Below are 15,430 nucleotides of genomic sequence, written 5' to 3' on the forward strand. Positions count from 1 at the left end.
TTGTAGTATATCTTGAAATCTGGGGTTGTGATACCTCCAGCTTTGTTCTTCTTTCTCAAGTTTGCTTTGGCTATTTGAGGTCTTTTGTGGTTCCATGTGAAATTTAGGATTATTTGTTCTAGTTCTGTGAAAAATGCTGTTGGTATTTTGATAGGGATTGCATTGAATCTGTAGAGTGCTTTGGGTAGTATGGACATTTAAAAAATATTTGTTCCCCCAATCCATGAGCATGGAATATCTTTCCATTTGTTTTTGTCATCTTCAGTTTCTTTCATCAGTGTCTTATAGTTTTCAGAGTACAGGTCTTTCACCTCCTTGGTTAATTTTATCCTTAGCTATTTTATTCTTTCTGATGCAAATGTCAATGGGATTGTTTTCTTAATTTCTCTTTCTGCTACTTCATTTTTAGTATTTAGAAACGCAAGAGGTTTCTATATATTAGTTTTGTATTCTGCAACTTCACTGAATTCACTTATTTTAATATTTTTTTGGTGCTGTCTTTAGGGTTTTCTGTGTCTCATATCCTCATCTGCAAATAGTGGCAGTTTTACTTTATTTTTACTGGTTTAGATGCCTTTTATTTCTTTTTCTTGTCTGATTGCTGCAGCTAGGATTTCCAGTACTATGTTGAATAAAAGTGGTGAGAGTAAACATCCTCATCTTATTACTGATCTTAGAGGTAATGCTTTCAGTTTTTCACCATTGAGTATGATGTTAGCTGTGTGTTTTTCATTAGATGGCCTTTATTATGTTGAGGTATATTACCTCTAAACCCACTTTGTTGAGAGTCTTTATCATGAATGAATGTTGTACTTTGTCAGATGTGTTTTTTTCATCTATTGAGATAGTCATAGGGTTTTTATCCTTCCTCTTGATAATGTGTGATGTATCACATTGATTGATTTGTAAATAGCTATAGGTATTTTTGATTCTCTTGTCCTTTTACCTTGTAATAGAGTTAAGTGGTTAACACCCCATCATATTACAGTATTAGAGTATTCTGAATCTTACTATATACTTACATTTACCAGTATGTTGTATTTTTTTATGTTTTCATGTTGCTGATTAGCATTCTTTCATTTCAGCTTGAAGAACTCCTTTCGGCCTTTCTTGGCAAGGCTGGTCTAATGTTGATGAACCCACTCAACTTTGTTTTTCTGGGAAAGTGTTTAATCCTTCTTCATTTCTGAAGGATTACTTTGCCAAATAGAGTGTTCTTGGTTGACATTTTTTTTCTTTTAGCACTTTGAATATATTATCCCACTCTTTCCTGGCCTGTCTGTAAGGTGCTTGCTGAGAAATCTGCTGAGAGCCTTTTGGGGCTTTGCTTGTAAGTTACAAACTTCTTTTGCTGCTTTTAAGATCGTGTCTCTTTGATTTTTGACAGTTTTATTATAATGAATCTTGAAGAGGATCTCTTTAAGTTAAGTTTGGTGGTCTGTGAGCTTTATGGACTTGTATCCATATCTCTCATCAGCCATTATTTATTTAAATACATTTTCTGCCCCCTTCTCTTTCCAACTTTTGGAAGTCCAGCAAATCACATATTATTTCTTTTGATGGTACCCTATAGGTAATGTAGCCTTTCTTCACTCTTTTTGATTATTTTTTGTTGTTGTTCTCTTCTGACTGTATAATTTTAAAGTTCTGTCTTCTGTCTCATAGACTCTTTCTTCTGTTTGATCCATTTTGATGTTTTTGCTCTCTATTGTAATTTTCCTTTCATTCATTCTTCAGCTCCAGAATTTCTCTTTGGTTCTTTTTTAATGACTTCTGTCTCTTTGTTAGACTTCTCATTTTGTTTGTATAATTTGGTTTTCCTGATTTTGTCTTTTTGTGTTCTCTTGTAGCTCAGTGAGTTTTCTTAAGACAGCTATTTTAAATTCTTTAGCAGGTAAATCACACATCTCCATGTCTTTGGGTTTGGTTACTGGACATTACTGCAATATTTTGTTGGTGTCATGTTTCCTTAATTTTTCATGTTCCTTGAAATTTTGCATTGCTGTCTTCGTATTTGAAGTAGCGGTCACTTCCTTCAGTCTTTATTAACTGCCTTCAGGAGACAAGTACGTTTCATCAGTCCTGCTAGGGATTCTGAGGCTTTCTCAGACCTTTTATGAATGTAGCTGCTTGACATTTTTTGCTCCCTCTTGTGGAAGAATTATTAAGCTTATATGCCTTCTGATCCTGCAAAACACCAGGCCAAGTGCTAGCAGCCTCTCTTTTGTTTTCCCAAAGGTGGCACTAAAGCTCAATTTTGTGGTCTCTCCATGACCCTCAGATTTGAGCCAGCACAGCCTTTATGCATGTGCTCACCAGCCACCTGCCAAAGTTTGCTGCCTAGGGAGTGTGAACAGGTATCTGGTACAGGATAGGTGTGTGTGTGTGTGTGTGAGAGAGAGAGAGAGAGAGAGGGTAAGGCTAGAGGTATGCTGAAAAGTATCCTGTGGGCAGTTGGAGGATCCCCAGAAGCTCATGAGTAGGCTTCTTGATGAGTCCCGCAACACATTTTGTAGGGTCCATGTTTCCTTTAATACCTTCTGAGGGTCCTGTCTGCCGCTCTCCCAGCTACTTTCTGCCTCTTGGTCATGCAGTTTATAATTCAGTACTCTGGACGGGGCAAGAGAGAATTGAGCCTCTTTGGCAGTGTCCCACACAGCTGGGGAAGGTGGGTGTGTACCCACACACTCCTGTTTCTCCCATGGGAGAAATCATGGGCTGAGAAGATCTCTCTTGGCCCTAAGCTGTGCTACCTTGTGGAGGAGGGTGATATGAGTAAAATCTTACAGTTCCTCTTATGTCCTCCAGTGCATCCAAACTACTATTTTTTTTTTTTTTTTTGCTCTAGCATTGTGCTAGAACTTCTCTCCTGGAAATTTGGACTTCCACCAAGGCTTTGTCATCCATGGGTGATTGTCTAAAACAGTGTTTTCCATAGACTCCCAGATGGTGGCTAAGAGGGACTAGAGCTGGTTCAGAAGCCAGTGCAGGGTCCAGAGCTGGGACTGAGGTCTGTGTGCCTATTACCCAATACATGGCTGGGTGGATCTCTTGGTCTATGTATGGTGCTGGATCGCACAGCTCACACAAAGGCACTTTGCCCATGAATGAAAGCCAGATTTTTTTTGGCACTGTTGTTGTTGGCAGAGGGACATGGACAAGGGATGTCTTATACAGCCATGATGCTGATGTTACTCCTGATAATTTTGTCATTTTTTGATGAACTTTCATAGCGTTTCCCATAGTGGCTGCACCAATGTCTGTGATCCACCTCAAGTGAAGTTTTGTGTATGGTTTGAGATTAGGGTCAAGGTTTGTTTTTTCCCTATATCAATATCTAACCTAGCACCATTTGTTGAAAAGAATTTCTTTTCTCCTTGGATTACTTTGGTCCCCTTGTGAAAAGTCTAATGACCATATAAGTGTTGATTTATTTCTGTTTTTTTTTTTTTTTTTTTCTGAGAGAGAGCACGCCAATGGGGGAGGGGCAGAGGGAGAGAGAGAATCTCAAGCAGACTCCACAGTGAGCACAGAGCTGGACATGGGGCTCAATCTCACAACCCCAAAATCATGACCTGAGCCGAAATCAAGCATCAGATGGTTAACCAACTAAGCCACCCAGGTGCCCCTGGGTTCTTACTCTGTTCCTTTAATCTATTTGTTGATTCTTACACCAGTAGCACACAATCGTGATTACTGTTACTTTGTAGTAAGAAAATCAGGTAGTATAAATTTTTCAACGTGCTCTTCTTTTTCAAGATTCCTTTGGATATTCTGGGCCCCTTCTTTCATATAAATTTTAGAATCATTGTGTCATTTGCTACAAAATAGCCTGCCAGGCTTATGATTGGATTCGTTTGAATCTATAGATCAGTTTAAGGAGGATCAAAATCTAAACGGTGTTGAGTCTCCTAATCTGTTAGTAGAGTACATCTTCTAATTATTTATATCTTGTGAAATTTCTCTTAGCAGTTCCGAGTGTACACATATTACATGTGTTTTCTTAAATTTATTCCTAATTTTTTGTGACACTATTGCAAATTGAATTGGTTTTTACATTTTCATTGTCTAATTGAGTTTGTGAAGGTTACAGAATACAAGGTCAACACACAAAAACCAATCATATTCTTTTATGTAAGCAATGAACAATTGGTAACAGAAATATGAAAAACACTGCCATTCACGATATCTTGCCACCCTCCTCCAAATGAAATACTTAGGTATCAATTCATATAAATTCATCAAAACACATATGTTGTGAATATTGAAAACTATAAAGTGCTCCTAAAAGAAATCCAAGACCTAAATAAATGGAGAGACATGTTTGCTTTTTGTGGATTGGAAGACTTAACATAGTAGTGATGTTACTTTTCTCCAAAGTGATCTATAGTTTCACTACAATACCAATCACAGTGCCAGCAGGACTTTTTGTAGGTATAGATCAGCTAATCTGATAATTTTTATGTAAGGGCCAAGGAACTTGAATAGCTGAAACAAAGTTGGAGGAATCACTTTAGTATCAGGCTTCAGTAATCAAGACAATATGGGCTTGGGGGAGGGATTGATGCATAGATCAGTGGAGCAGGATAGAGGATTGTGAAGTAGACTACATGAATATAGCCATTCCGTCTTTGACAAAGGTGCAACATCAATTCATTGAGAAAGGGGATAGTCTTTTCAACAGTTGTTTTCTAACAATGGGTCCTCCATATGTGGAAAAAAAAACCGAACCTTGATTGAAACCTCAGTCCTTATACAAAGATTAACTTGAAGTGGGTCATAGATGAAAACATAAAACATAAAGGTGTAAAACTTTTGGAAGAAAAGATAGGAAAAAATCTGCATGACCTGGTGTTAGAAATGATGCCAAAAGCGTAACCTAGAACAGAAAAATTAAATTGTACTTCATCAAAATTAAAAACTTTTGCTCTGCCTAGAATACTGTCAGGAGAATTAAGAGACAAGCTACAGACTGGGAGAAAATATTTGCAACCCATATATTTGACAAACGACTTGTATCCAGATTATATAAAGAACTCTCCAAACTCAAGAACTCTCAAAACTCCAAAAACTCAAAGGACTTGAACAGACACTTCACCAAAGAGGATATAAGGATGGCAAATAAACACGTGAGAAGAACTCAGCATTATTAGCCATAGGGAAATGCAAATTAAAACTGTGATCTTGTACCACCACATGTATAGTAGAATTGCTAAGACAGAAAATAATGACAATACCGGGTGCTGGCAACTGGGACTCTCATGCACTGATAGGAATGCAAAATGGTACCCCACTCTGAAAAATCATTTGGCAGTTTCTTAGGACGTTATATATGCACTGAGTATGTGATCCAGCAGTTCTACTCCTGGGTATCCACCAGTGAAATGAAAACTTGTGTTCACTAAAAAGTCTGTACATGAATGTTCATAACAGTTTTATGTGATGGCCAAAACTTGGAAACAGCCCAGATGTACTTCAGAGGATGAATAGGTCAAGTGTGGTACATTCACACAATGAAATAGCACTCGGCAGTAAAAGTAGTGATACACACAACTTGGATGAAACTCCAAAGACGTTACACTGAGTGAGGCAAGCCAGGGTCGAAAGGTTTTATACTGTTTGATCCCTTTTTTTAACTTTCTTGAAAAGACAAAACTATAGTGCTGGGAAACAGACTGGTAGTTGCCAGGGGTTGTGCGTGAAGGTGAAGGTTTATAGATCAGTGAGTTGTACCAGGGAGCTTTTTGGTTGTTGGCAGTTACACAAATACATACATGTGTTGAAGTTTATAGAACTGTACGCTAAAAAAAAAGTCACTCTTACCATGTAATGAAAAAGATTATTTTTTAAAATGTCAAAGTTCATTCTGTTTTATGAATCTTTGTGTACAAACTTGTTTTTTTGTGTGTTTTATTTCTTGTTTTTCTCCCCTCTTACTTTGCTTTGGTGTAGATCATTTTCATACAATGTTCTTTCTTCTTGGTAAGCCCTTTTAATTTGGAAACCCATATTCTTCAGTTCTGAGGGTTTTCTTGGTTTTTGTTATTGTTGTATTTTCTCCATGTTTCTTCCCCACCCCCCCCACTCCCCTGCCCATTTTCTCTGTTTTTGCTTGCTGATATTTTTCAGACTTTGGAACTCTTAGCTTGTTGGTATTCTAATATTTTCATATTTTATCTTCTGTTTTCTGTCCTTCTCTTTATTTTTGTCTTTTTGTCCATTTCTGGAGACTTACTTAATTTTAAGTTTTCAAACTGTTATTTACTAACCAAGAGTTCATTTTTTGTTCTCTAATTGTTTCTTTTTAAAGATATCCTATTCTCATTTCATTGTTGTAATATTTTTTATTAATGGTAGTTTTTTTCTTCCTGAATACTTTTCTATTTTACTATTACGTATTTCTTATTAGATGCTTTCCTTCAATATCTGATGGTCCTTTGCTTATATTTAGGAGGAGGATGCAAATGCTCCCTGGAAGTGCATAGCATGTTGTGGGGCTTGTCAACTTTGAGCTTCAGTCTTACAGTCTGGTTGGGCTGTATAGTTGGGGATCCTCCCAAGGCAGTATCATTGGTGCTTTCTTTTTAATCTGATAGAATTTCCAGAGAGATTTTTTTTTTTAAGTCTCCTACATGGAGGGAAAGACCTGGTTCAGTGGAGGGAGAGGGCTGTGGGTCTCAGTATCTAGGATATTCATTTAATCTCCTTAGTTCCAGTCCAGTATCTTGTCCTCAGCTGTGTCTCTGTACTGCTAATCAAGAGGCCCTGTGTTTTACCTTTTCAAGGAATAAATCTTCAGTATTCTGCCCCGGTAGCAGGAAGAAGCTGGGGAGCTAATTGCTTCTGAAGCAGACTTTCACCCAACACTTATTCTAGCCATCCTCCTCCCCTCTTCCGCTTCCACTTACGTAGGTATCTGGCACTGCCAGCTTGAGTCTTTCAGGAACTCTTCTGTGTAAAATCAAGTTGGTTCTTGTTTTGTCGCTATGCTTAGCTTAGGTTTAGTTTTCTCTTCTTGATCTGTATGAGTGAAAATGTTCTAGCTCACGTGAATAGAAGTCTGAAGAATCATCAAAATAGAGCTTTAGTCACAGCCTGTCAATCAATTTCCAGACTAAGTCAGTTTACAGATGCAGGCCCCTTGAATAAAGAGGTACTTGGGTCACTTTACAGACGAACCCCACCATGCAGCAATGTAACAACTGGTAGAATGCCCACATTTATTTTGCTTGGATTTGCTGAGTCATTTACCATTCATCAGTTTGCCTTCCTGCTTGCAAATTGTATTGGTATCACTTCTTCCCTTTTGTTTTTCTTGTTCTTGTGTGTTTGTGACTTAAAAAACTTTTTTTCATTGTTTTAGTGGAGTTCTAGTAGGGAATGAGTATGCTGTGTATGTTCAGTTCCATCTTTCACCTGCAACCTCTGTCTGTATTCTTTTGCTAGATGATACACAATCTCAGGGCTTTGAAGATCATCCATAGCCTGGTGATCCTAAATTTATGTCTCAAACCTTACTTCTTTTACCTCTGATCTTTGGACGTGCAATTACAACTGCTTACTCAACATATTCTCTTAATATATCTAATACACACCTCAGACGCTTCATTCCCAACCGTCCCTTTGAAATGCCTATTTCTCATCTAATCTTGTTCTCAGTACCACTTACTAACCACCCACTTGCTTGATCACAAATCTCTTTCCTTCTTTTCTACGTCAACTTTATCAGCAAGTCCTATCAGTTCTAAATTAAAAAAAACAAAACAAAACAAAACAAAACCAGAATTCATCCAGTTCTTGCCATCTTTATGGCTGCTACCCTGATCAGAGCCATTTTCATTTCTCACCTGGGTCCATGCAGTAACCTTGCAACTCTTCCCTGCCTGCGCTCTTGCCCTACTCTATAATCCACTGTCTACACAGTAGCTAGAGTGAACATTTTAAATTCTAAATTAAGCCACATACATTCCCTGATTCAAAACCCACAATGCTATCCCCCTGTACTGTGAATGGTGTCCACACTCCTGACTCTGTCCACAAGGTCTGTGCCTAACTCTCAGACTTCAGCTCTTGCCAGTGTCTTCCTGGCTCCCTCTCCTCTGGTCACACAGGCCTTTCTGGTATCAAACACACCAAACTTATTCCCTCCCTTGGGGCCTTTGTAGTTGCCATTTTTTAAAAAAATTTTTTATTTATTTAGACAGAGACACAGCGAGAGAGGGAACACAAGCAGGGGGAAGTGGGAGAGGGAGAAGCAGGCTTCCCGTGGAGCAGGGAGCCCAATGCGGGCTCAATCCCAGGATCCTGGGATCATGACCTGAGCCGAAGGCAGACGCTTAATGACTGAGCCACCCAGGCGCCCCCGTAGTTGCCATTTTGTCTCCCTGAATATCCTTCCCCCATGTCTTCATATGGCTCACCCCTCAGTTCATTCAAGTCTCTGCTCAGATAGCATCACCTCTGAGAAGCCTTCCATGACCAGCTGTTCCACCTGTCTTCCAGATTCCTCTATTACCTCATCTTATTTATTTCCTTTTGAAAGTATCTTGTTCTTTATTGTCTTCCTCTAGCCATTTGAGAATAAAGCCTATGAAGGCATTGGTCTGATCCATCTTGTTCTTTGCTGGTACTGTCACATCTAGAGCAGAATCTGGCCCATAGTATACAGTTAATCAAAGACTCTTAGATGGCTGGGTAGTGGGGGAGGGTGAACAAATGCTTGCTGAACTCTGTTTGGACTGTTAGCATGTTAATTCTTCTGGGGTATCTCAGAATTAAGCCTTTCTACAGAGTTCTTTCCCATCTTAACTGATTCTACTTACGAATGTCTTTAAGTGTCCCCTCTCTTCCTGCCAATAAATCTGTTTTAGGGCCGAAAGTTTGAATTCCCAAATAGCAGATGGCTGATCCTGTTTTTCTTTCTCCCTGCCTTTAGCCATGCAGTCATACCCTCAGCTGTGTTTTGTGCAGGAGCCAAGATGAGATTTTGGCAGAGGGATGGCCAGTGCATTTGCTCATCCCTCAGACCCGGCAGGGTGTGGTGCTGGACTAGAAATGAGAGATCGCAGCTAGAAATTGAGTCCTGCTGGCTCACCTCTCAGTATTAGTATTCTGCTTTTGCTTTTCTGCTCTCTCCCAGCCTCTTGTCTTTTGATTTTTAACATCGACTTCTGCCAGCCACTGATCCTGTTAACACTGCCAGTGAGATTGAGGTAGGGGTGGCGTCAGTCAGTTTCATTTCCTCATCTTCAGAGAGGAGCTGCGAGATGACAAATTGTGAAGCCGCCTCTGTCTAGTCACCAGTTGTAAATATGATGCCTTCTAGTCTGCTTGCCCTAGAATCATGTGGTACTTCAGTGTTTGTGGGTCTGCTTACAAGTTTCTTTTTAATATCTGATGAAGTAGGGATGAACCCAGGAAATGACCCCTTTGCTTTTTTGTTTCCTTCTCTCTGTTTTGTACAAATCAGGAGGTTCATCAAGAACGGATTGCGTTGGAAAACCAATTGGAACAACTTCGTCCAGTCACTGTGTTGTAACCCCCAAGACTCAAGTAACAGTGGGTGACTTTTTCTGCCAAGATCTTTCCTTTGAATGTTTCAACCCAACTACTTGTCATAGGTGTCCAAGACTGTGTGAAAAGCTGCGAGCAGCGGAATATAATCCATATTTCCTTTTCTCTTGTACTTCACTTGTATGTTTTACTCTGGTGGAAAAAATACAACTGATTCTCACACTTGAAATTATAGTTTCAGTGGAATTTATCTCCCATTCTTAAGTACTTCCTCAAGTTGTTAGATGTTGCTCCTTACCAAAAACCAATCTTCTAGCAATTAAAAACAATTTAGAGCATTATTTATTTAAAGAATTTATGATTTGTATAAAACCTCATAGCCAATACCTTCAGGATGCTTGTTTTATTTTTGTATGTATATCAAATACAGTAGCTTGGTTTCCTGAATAATTGGGATTCCAACTGGATAGTCTTTGGCATGATGATAATAAAAGCAAAAACTAAAACAAGAGCATCAGATTTAGACAGGCTCCGTGCCCTCCGCCACCATATGCCAAAAATTGCTTCTCTAGTGCCATTTTGACATTGTATCTAGCTATAAATAATACATAACTATTGTTTTCTGTTAAATGGCAGAGACTTATTGGGTCTTTGCACCTCTGTAAAGTGGAAGTTTTGTCAATGATCTATTTAACTTGGCCCAGTTAGGCCTTCAACTCACAGAATTCAGTCCTTTCATGTAAATTTTTGGGTAAGAGCAATCCACTTTAACCGCCTCACTCGATCAAATTAAATAAATAGTTGCCAGATCGCTACTTTTATCCTGCATGGGATAACATGTTTGTAAATGCATGAATTTGGAAACTACACATCAGATGTGAAAGGCTGAAGAGACTGTTTGGACTGTTAAATATTTGTTGCTTGAACCCAGGTATTCACCCTGGAGAAGAAGGGGAAATGGTTGTTACCAGCAATCCAACAACTCTGGTAGTTATTTTTGTCTTTGTTATTTTAACCTGGATTGTGATTGTATTGAGTATAAAGGACTAATGAAAGAAAACCGATCTTCACTCTGGATATACAACTGTTTGTTCTCTGTGAAGTGTACCCTTGGGAAGTGATTGGTTTATGTACCGTCCAGTGGAGCCCAGCTGACTCCAGTGTATGTGATGTAAAACCATGAGCTCAAATTGCCGAAGCCAGTATCCTGTGGAAGTTTTGATCACCCACTGCTCCTGAAAGCTCAAGTTGAATATGGGAAGTGACTGACCCCCACAGGGATCAGGGCATGCCCGCTTTCACATCACTTTGAGAGACTGATTACAAGAAATGCTCTCTTTCTCTCTCTCTCTCTCTCTCTCTCTCTCTCTCTCTCGTGTATTTTGCTAATTTACCCATTCTTAGAGTAGAGGTGTGGGGTGTGCCTGGGGTCCTTTTTGAGGTGGTTTAGGATAGGTTTGCAGTGTGGGATTAAGCCTTCAGTTTCAGTAGAGTTGACAGCTTTTAGAATAAGGAGGTGTTTATTTAATGCTTCCTTAGTTTATTTGCAAGCTTTATCAATAGCTTAATGGCAGAAGAGAAAGGCTCAATCAGATGATGTTTTCCCAAAGAAAAACAAATTGTTGATTCTATCCTGTGCATATTAAAAGATTTTGAATTGATTTGATTTTGAAAATCCCAGAACTTAAACTATTTCTCTATTCCCCCTTTCTTTCCCTTTTGGGTAGCCTTTTCTGTCCCTCTGGGAGGGGTTTGGAGTCATTTTAAACCCTTCCTAAGATTATGAATGGGCAGTGCAGATTTTTGACGTAACCTCTTTTCCCATGTCCTGAGATCGAGGGGCTAAAGCTATTTTTATCAGCAATGTCCTTGCTGCAGACATTCCACAGCATGCTTAGCTTTTGTTACATTCCGCCCGGGAAAGAACAGCGTGTGCGCTCCATCTCCTCATCTTCCAGTACCTGTGCGCTCCCTCGAGATAGCACTGCATGTCCAGTAAGGAGGCATATGAGCTCAGGAATGTTAGTCTTTAGTATACATTTAAAAAAAATATTGATATGTTTTCCCCCCATCAAGTCAGTGCCAGAGTGAGACAAATTAGGAGGTTGGGGTTTTGTTTAGCTGGCTTGGTCTTCACTAAAGGACCAAACTCACATTGGACAGTTAAAGTCCCATGAGTTGCATAGTTTCACCGATATTTTGAGATGAGCATTGCATTAAAGCACACATCAATGTCTATACTCAGCTTTCTTTTTTTTTTACATTTTAAAATTTTATTATGTTAATCCCCATACATTACATCATTAGTTTTTGATGTAGTGTTCCATGATTCATTGTTTACATATAACATCCAGTGCTCCATGCAATACGTGCCCTCCTTGACTGCACTTAACAGTGACCATAGTGTATTAGTTGCTTAGAAGTGGGTTAAAAAAAAAAACCAATATACACTATTATTATTACCTGACTAGTGCTCTTCTTCCATGTCTCTGTTTTCTCAGAATGTGCACTTTTAATTTAGGATTATAGCTCCTGTATGTTTCTGTGAGCCTTCAATGTGATTTACAGGAAGGCTGGGACTGAAATCACCATTATAGAAGTTCTATAAAACTTCTCCAAAACTAGACCCACTCGTTGGGCAGAATTCAGTGGACATAATGTCGATGTTGCCCCCATCTGTGGGGGCTTCATAAACTTGTTAAGTGGTCTTCCTCTAAAGGGGTCCTATAGTCCCATGATGAAAGCACAGTAGGAATTGATAGCGGGCTAATGGGGTACCTCAGTGTCTCTTGTAAGTGGTGTATTACTTCTGCCACATCCCTGTCCAGCAGACATGAAGTACAACCAAGAGGTAGATTTCTGGAATGGAGATGCTGTTGTAATCAAGGCAGATACTTGCACTTGTTTCAGTTGGAAAGATCTAACTGCTTTATAAATACTAGGCAAGTGCTTTGGGCCTGGTTGGGAGGGGAGACATCTTAGCTGGAAGCTATGCCCATTTTACTCTCCTTGGAGAAGAGGATGTCAGAGCTGAGAGCACTTGTACCCGTCCCCTGCAGTTTGCTTGTGGGGAAACCAAGGCCATCAGAAACTACATTTTCTAGCCCAAGAATCTGTAGAGAGATAACTACTGGCAGAGTTGGAATGCCAGCTGATCTTACAGATTCTGAGTCAAGTCCTCTAGCCTCTAGCAATACTAAAAATAGATTAGGAGGGTTTCTTCTGTTTACCATGTTGAACTTTATTTACTTAGTCTTCAAGTATGAAAACATGTTTCAGTGAGTTTTAGATCTAGATATTTCTCTTGGATTGAAGCAAAAAATAAAATCTGAAGGGAAGAATATGATTGAACTATTTGTTCTTCTGAACACCTCACCTTTCATGATGCAATAAATTACTCCAAGTTTCTTGGCAGAACTTTTGACAGTTGTTGCTTTGAATGGATTCCATTCCTGGATTCCTTACGGGGGTTTGTTTTTCAAATAGACTCCTGCGATGGAAATGAACTCAATATGTAGTAAGTTACGGTTTTCTTCGATATATCTTTAGTTATGTGGGTTGCAAATGTTCGATTTCAGCATATTTCAGGGGGAGTAATCAAAAACATGCATTTTTCTTTGATTTCCTACCAGTGTCTGAACTATCATAAAGCATTCTTCTCTTAATATGTGACTTGATTCTATAGTCTCTTTATAAATGATAATTTGTCTATTTCTTAAATGATCTCTCAACCATGGTAATAATAGATTTGTACTCAGAAGATTAATAAGAAAATCGAATGGGTGTTTTTCTTGCAATTAAGACAGACATTTGCAAATGTCTTCTTCTAAGCAGTAGTTGGAAAGATCTGTTACAGTATAACACCTTACAGCTGAAAACATTTGTTCAACACAAACTACAATCACACCTCCTGACTAAACATCACAAAAAGAATGTGATTTTGAAAGTATAAAAAAAAAGAATTCCCAATATCATAGCAACCAGATCTTCCCATATTATTGACAAGTAAGACTTAGTAGCTTGTGGTTTAAACATTATGAACAAAATGTAATATCAGTTAGAAAAAGGAAGGTCTCTTTCTCCTCTAGTTAAATAAATAGAACACTAGTGACTTTGGTTTCTCTTTCCAACTGGCTTATTCTGTTGCAAGTGTACTCTTTTGAAAACTCTGATTTCAGAGGATCTCTTGAATTTACACTTTAGTGATGGGTGTTTTGTTATGTTCTTTTTTTGCATCATGACTTAGTGTAATTCAAGTTCCTAGTAGAAGTGGGGATTTGGGTTTTTGGAATTCTGAGGTGGCATCTCCTCTTTTGGCACAGGCTGAAGGCTACTGCCCACCAATGCCAACAGCTCAGTCACTGATGGCAGTTTGCGTGTGAGTCTTACTCTGTGCGCCACCCCACTTTGCCTGTTTGCAGTGAGAAATGCATCTAGTTTTATGACCCTCCCTAGAGCAGCTGTAAGAACAGACATGGAGGACAGACTTTAAAAGCAGCACAGAGTCTAAGAGCTGCTGCCTTCCTCAAAAATAGGCGTTCAGAGGTTGCCTTACAGGTGTTCCCTGAAACAGCCAGTCTGTTAATGTGAGCAAGGGATGCTGAGTACACAATTGCTTTTAGGCTTAGATAGTTACTGTCTACATTTGCTAACCTACATGATGATGAAGGCAGGGTTTCAACTGAGAGGACTTGTTCTAGTTACAGAAGACTTGCTGTGTTCTTAACAATTGGAAAATGTTTATTTTTTTGTGTTTTGTGAGTTCTCCTGTCTTGCTCTAATTTAAGTTCATGGCTGTGGGAAGTTGGAGAAAATGGGCTTAAGACTCTGAAGACCAGAGGACAAGGGACTTTCAAGAGGGCTTGTATTGGGATTTGAGGGCCACACTAGGGAAATTCAGCGACCAGTTACGTCCTGCTAAAGTACTCTGTTGGACAACAGGACTGGATCCTGAAGGTCCTTCACAGAGCTCTGCCCTCAAGAGCGGTGCAGTTGGATGCAAGCACCCCATCATAGGGCGATTGAATCAGCTGAGTTTTGTTGTTTTTGTTTTGTCTTAAGGCAACTTGTATGAGGAATTCACCTGTACCTATCTTGGGAACCGGGTGTACCCTTTTCTTTAGCACTGCCATTCTTTTTGTCTTCATCGCAAATATGTTCAAGAAAGCCAGAGGCAGGAAGGGCCATTTTGGTCTTCATTACAGTGGGCCAGGAGAGAGAATGAGGTGATGGTCTATTTTAACCTTGAGAGTAAAAGTGTATATTTTTTCACTACAGGTACATTGAACAGTAAAATGAGTAACAGCAAAGTATATATTTGATGCCTTCTGTCTTTTCATAATGTGCTAACAAGTTGTGTTAATATTTTACTTAGCCAGAGTCTTACACATTTGCTAGGCCTTGGGAACATTATGTATATTGATCTTAAACATAAATATAGGGTGACCTATATTGGATTGTGACTTGTAGATGCTAACCTTACTGCCTCTTTTTCACACTTGTTGGAAAGTCTGTGAAGAACATAGTAGATTAAAAATCTCCAACTTTGGAAAATGTACACGATGTGAAACTGAGGTGCTATGTTAAAAATAAATGTATGACAACTAAGTGTGCTTTTATGGAGTCTTGGTGTCGATATGTTGTGGCCTGCATTTGATCTTGTGCATTTCCTGGAAGTGCCGTGGGAAAGAGTTGGAGGTCTTCCCATTTAAAGTCTGAGATTTTATTATTTTTACCTCCTAGTGATCTGAGGTAGGCCCTTAAACATCTTTACAGGGTCAACGCTGGGCGATCATGGGAGATCATGCCTAACAGTGCATTTTAAAGAACGACTGAATTGAAAATTTGACTTAATGTGGGGTCCAGGTAATTTGCTTCATCCTGTCAGTATTCTTTTTGTTCAAAAATGTTCCCATCA

The 15,430-nt window shown here is 39.1% G+C and overlaps 1 protein-coding gene across 12 annotated transcripts in view; it reads left to right on the forward strand.

Moving 5' to 3' along the window:
* REPS2 (RALBP1 associated Eps domain containing 2) overlaps positions 1–15,120 on the forward strand; it is a 221,350-nt gene extending 206,230 nt beyond the window's left edge. For all 12 annotated transcript variants that reach the window (XM_064573814.1, XM_064573817.1, XM_064573818.1 and 9 more), the window contains one exon: positions 9,470–15,120. Coding sequence is in view for 4 of the 12 variants with exons in the window: in XM_064573817.1 (XP_064429887.1) it covers positions 9,470–9,538 (69 nt within the window). In the remaining 8 variants the exon portion in view is untranslated. The remainder of the gene's footprint in view (positions 1–9,469) is intronic.
* The last annotated feature ends 310 nt before the right edge of the window (positions 15,121–15,430 follow it).

The sequence above is a fragment of the Mirounga angustirostris genome, unplaced genomic scaffold (assembly GCF_029215605.1).
Source record: "Mirounga angustirostris isolate CCGP_5_RB_7025 unplaced genomic scaffold, mMirAng1.0.hap1 SCAF_11, whole genome shotgun sequence".
Classification (NCBI taxonomy): Eukaryota; Metazoa; Chordata; class Mammalia; order Carnivora; family Phocidae; genus Mirounga; species Mirounga angustirostris.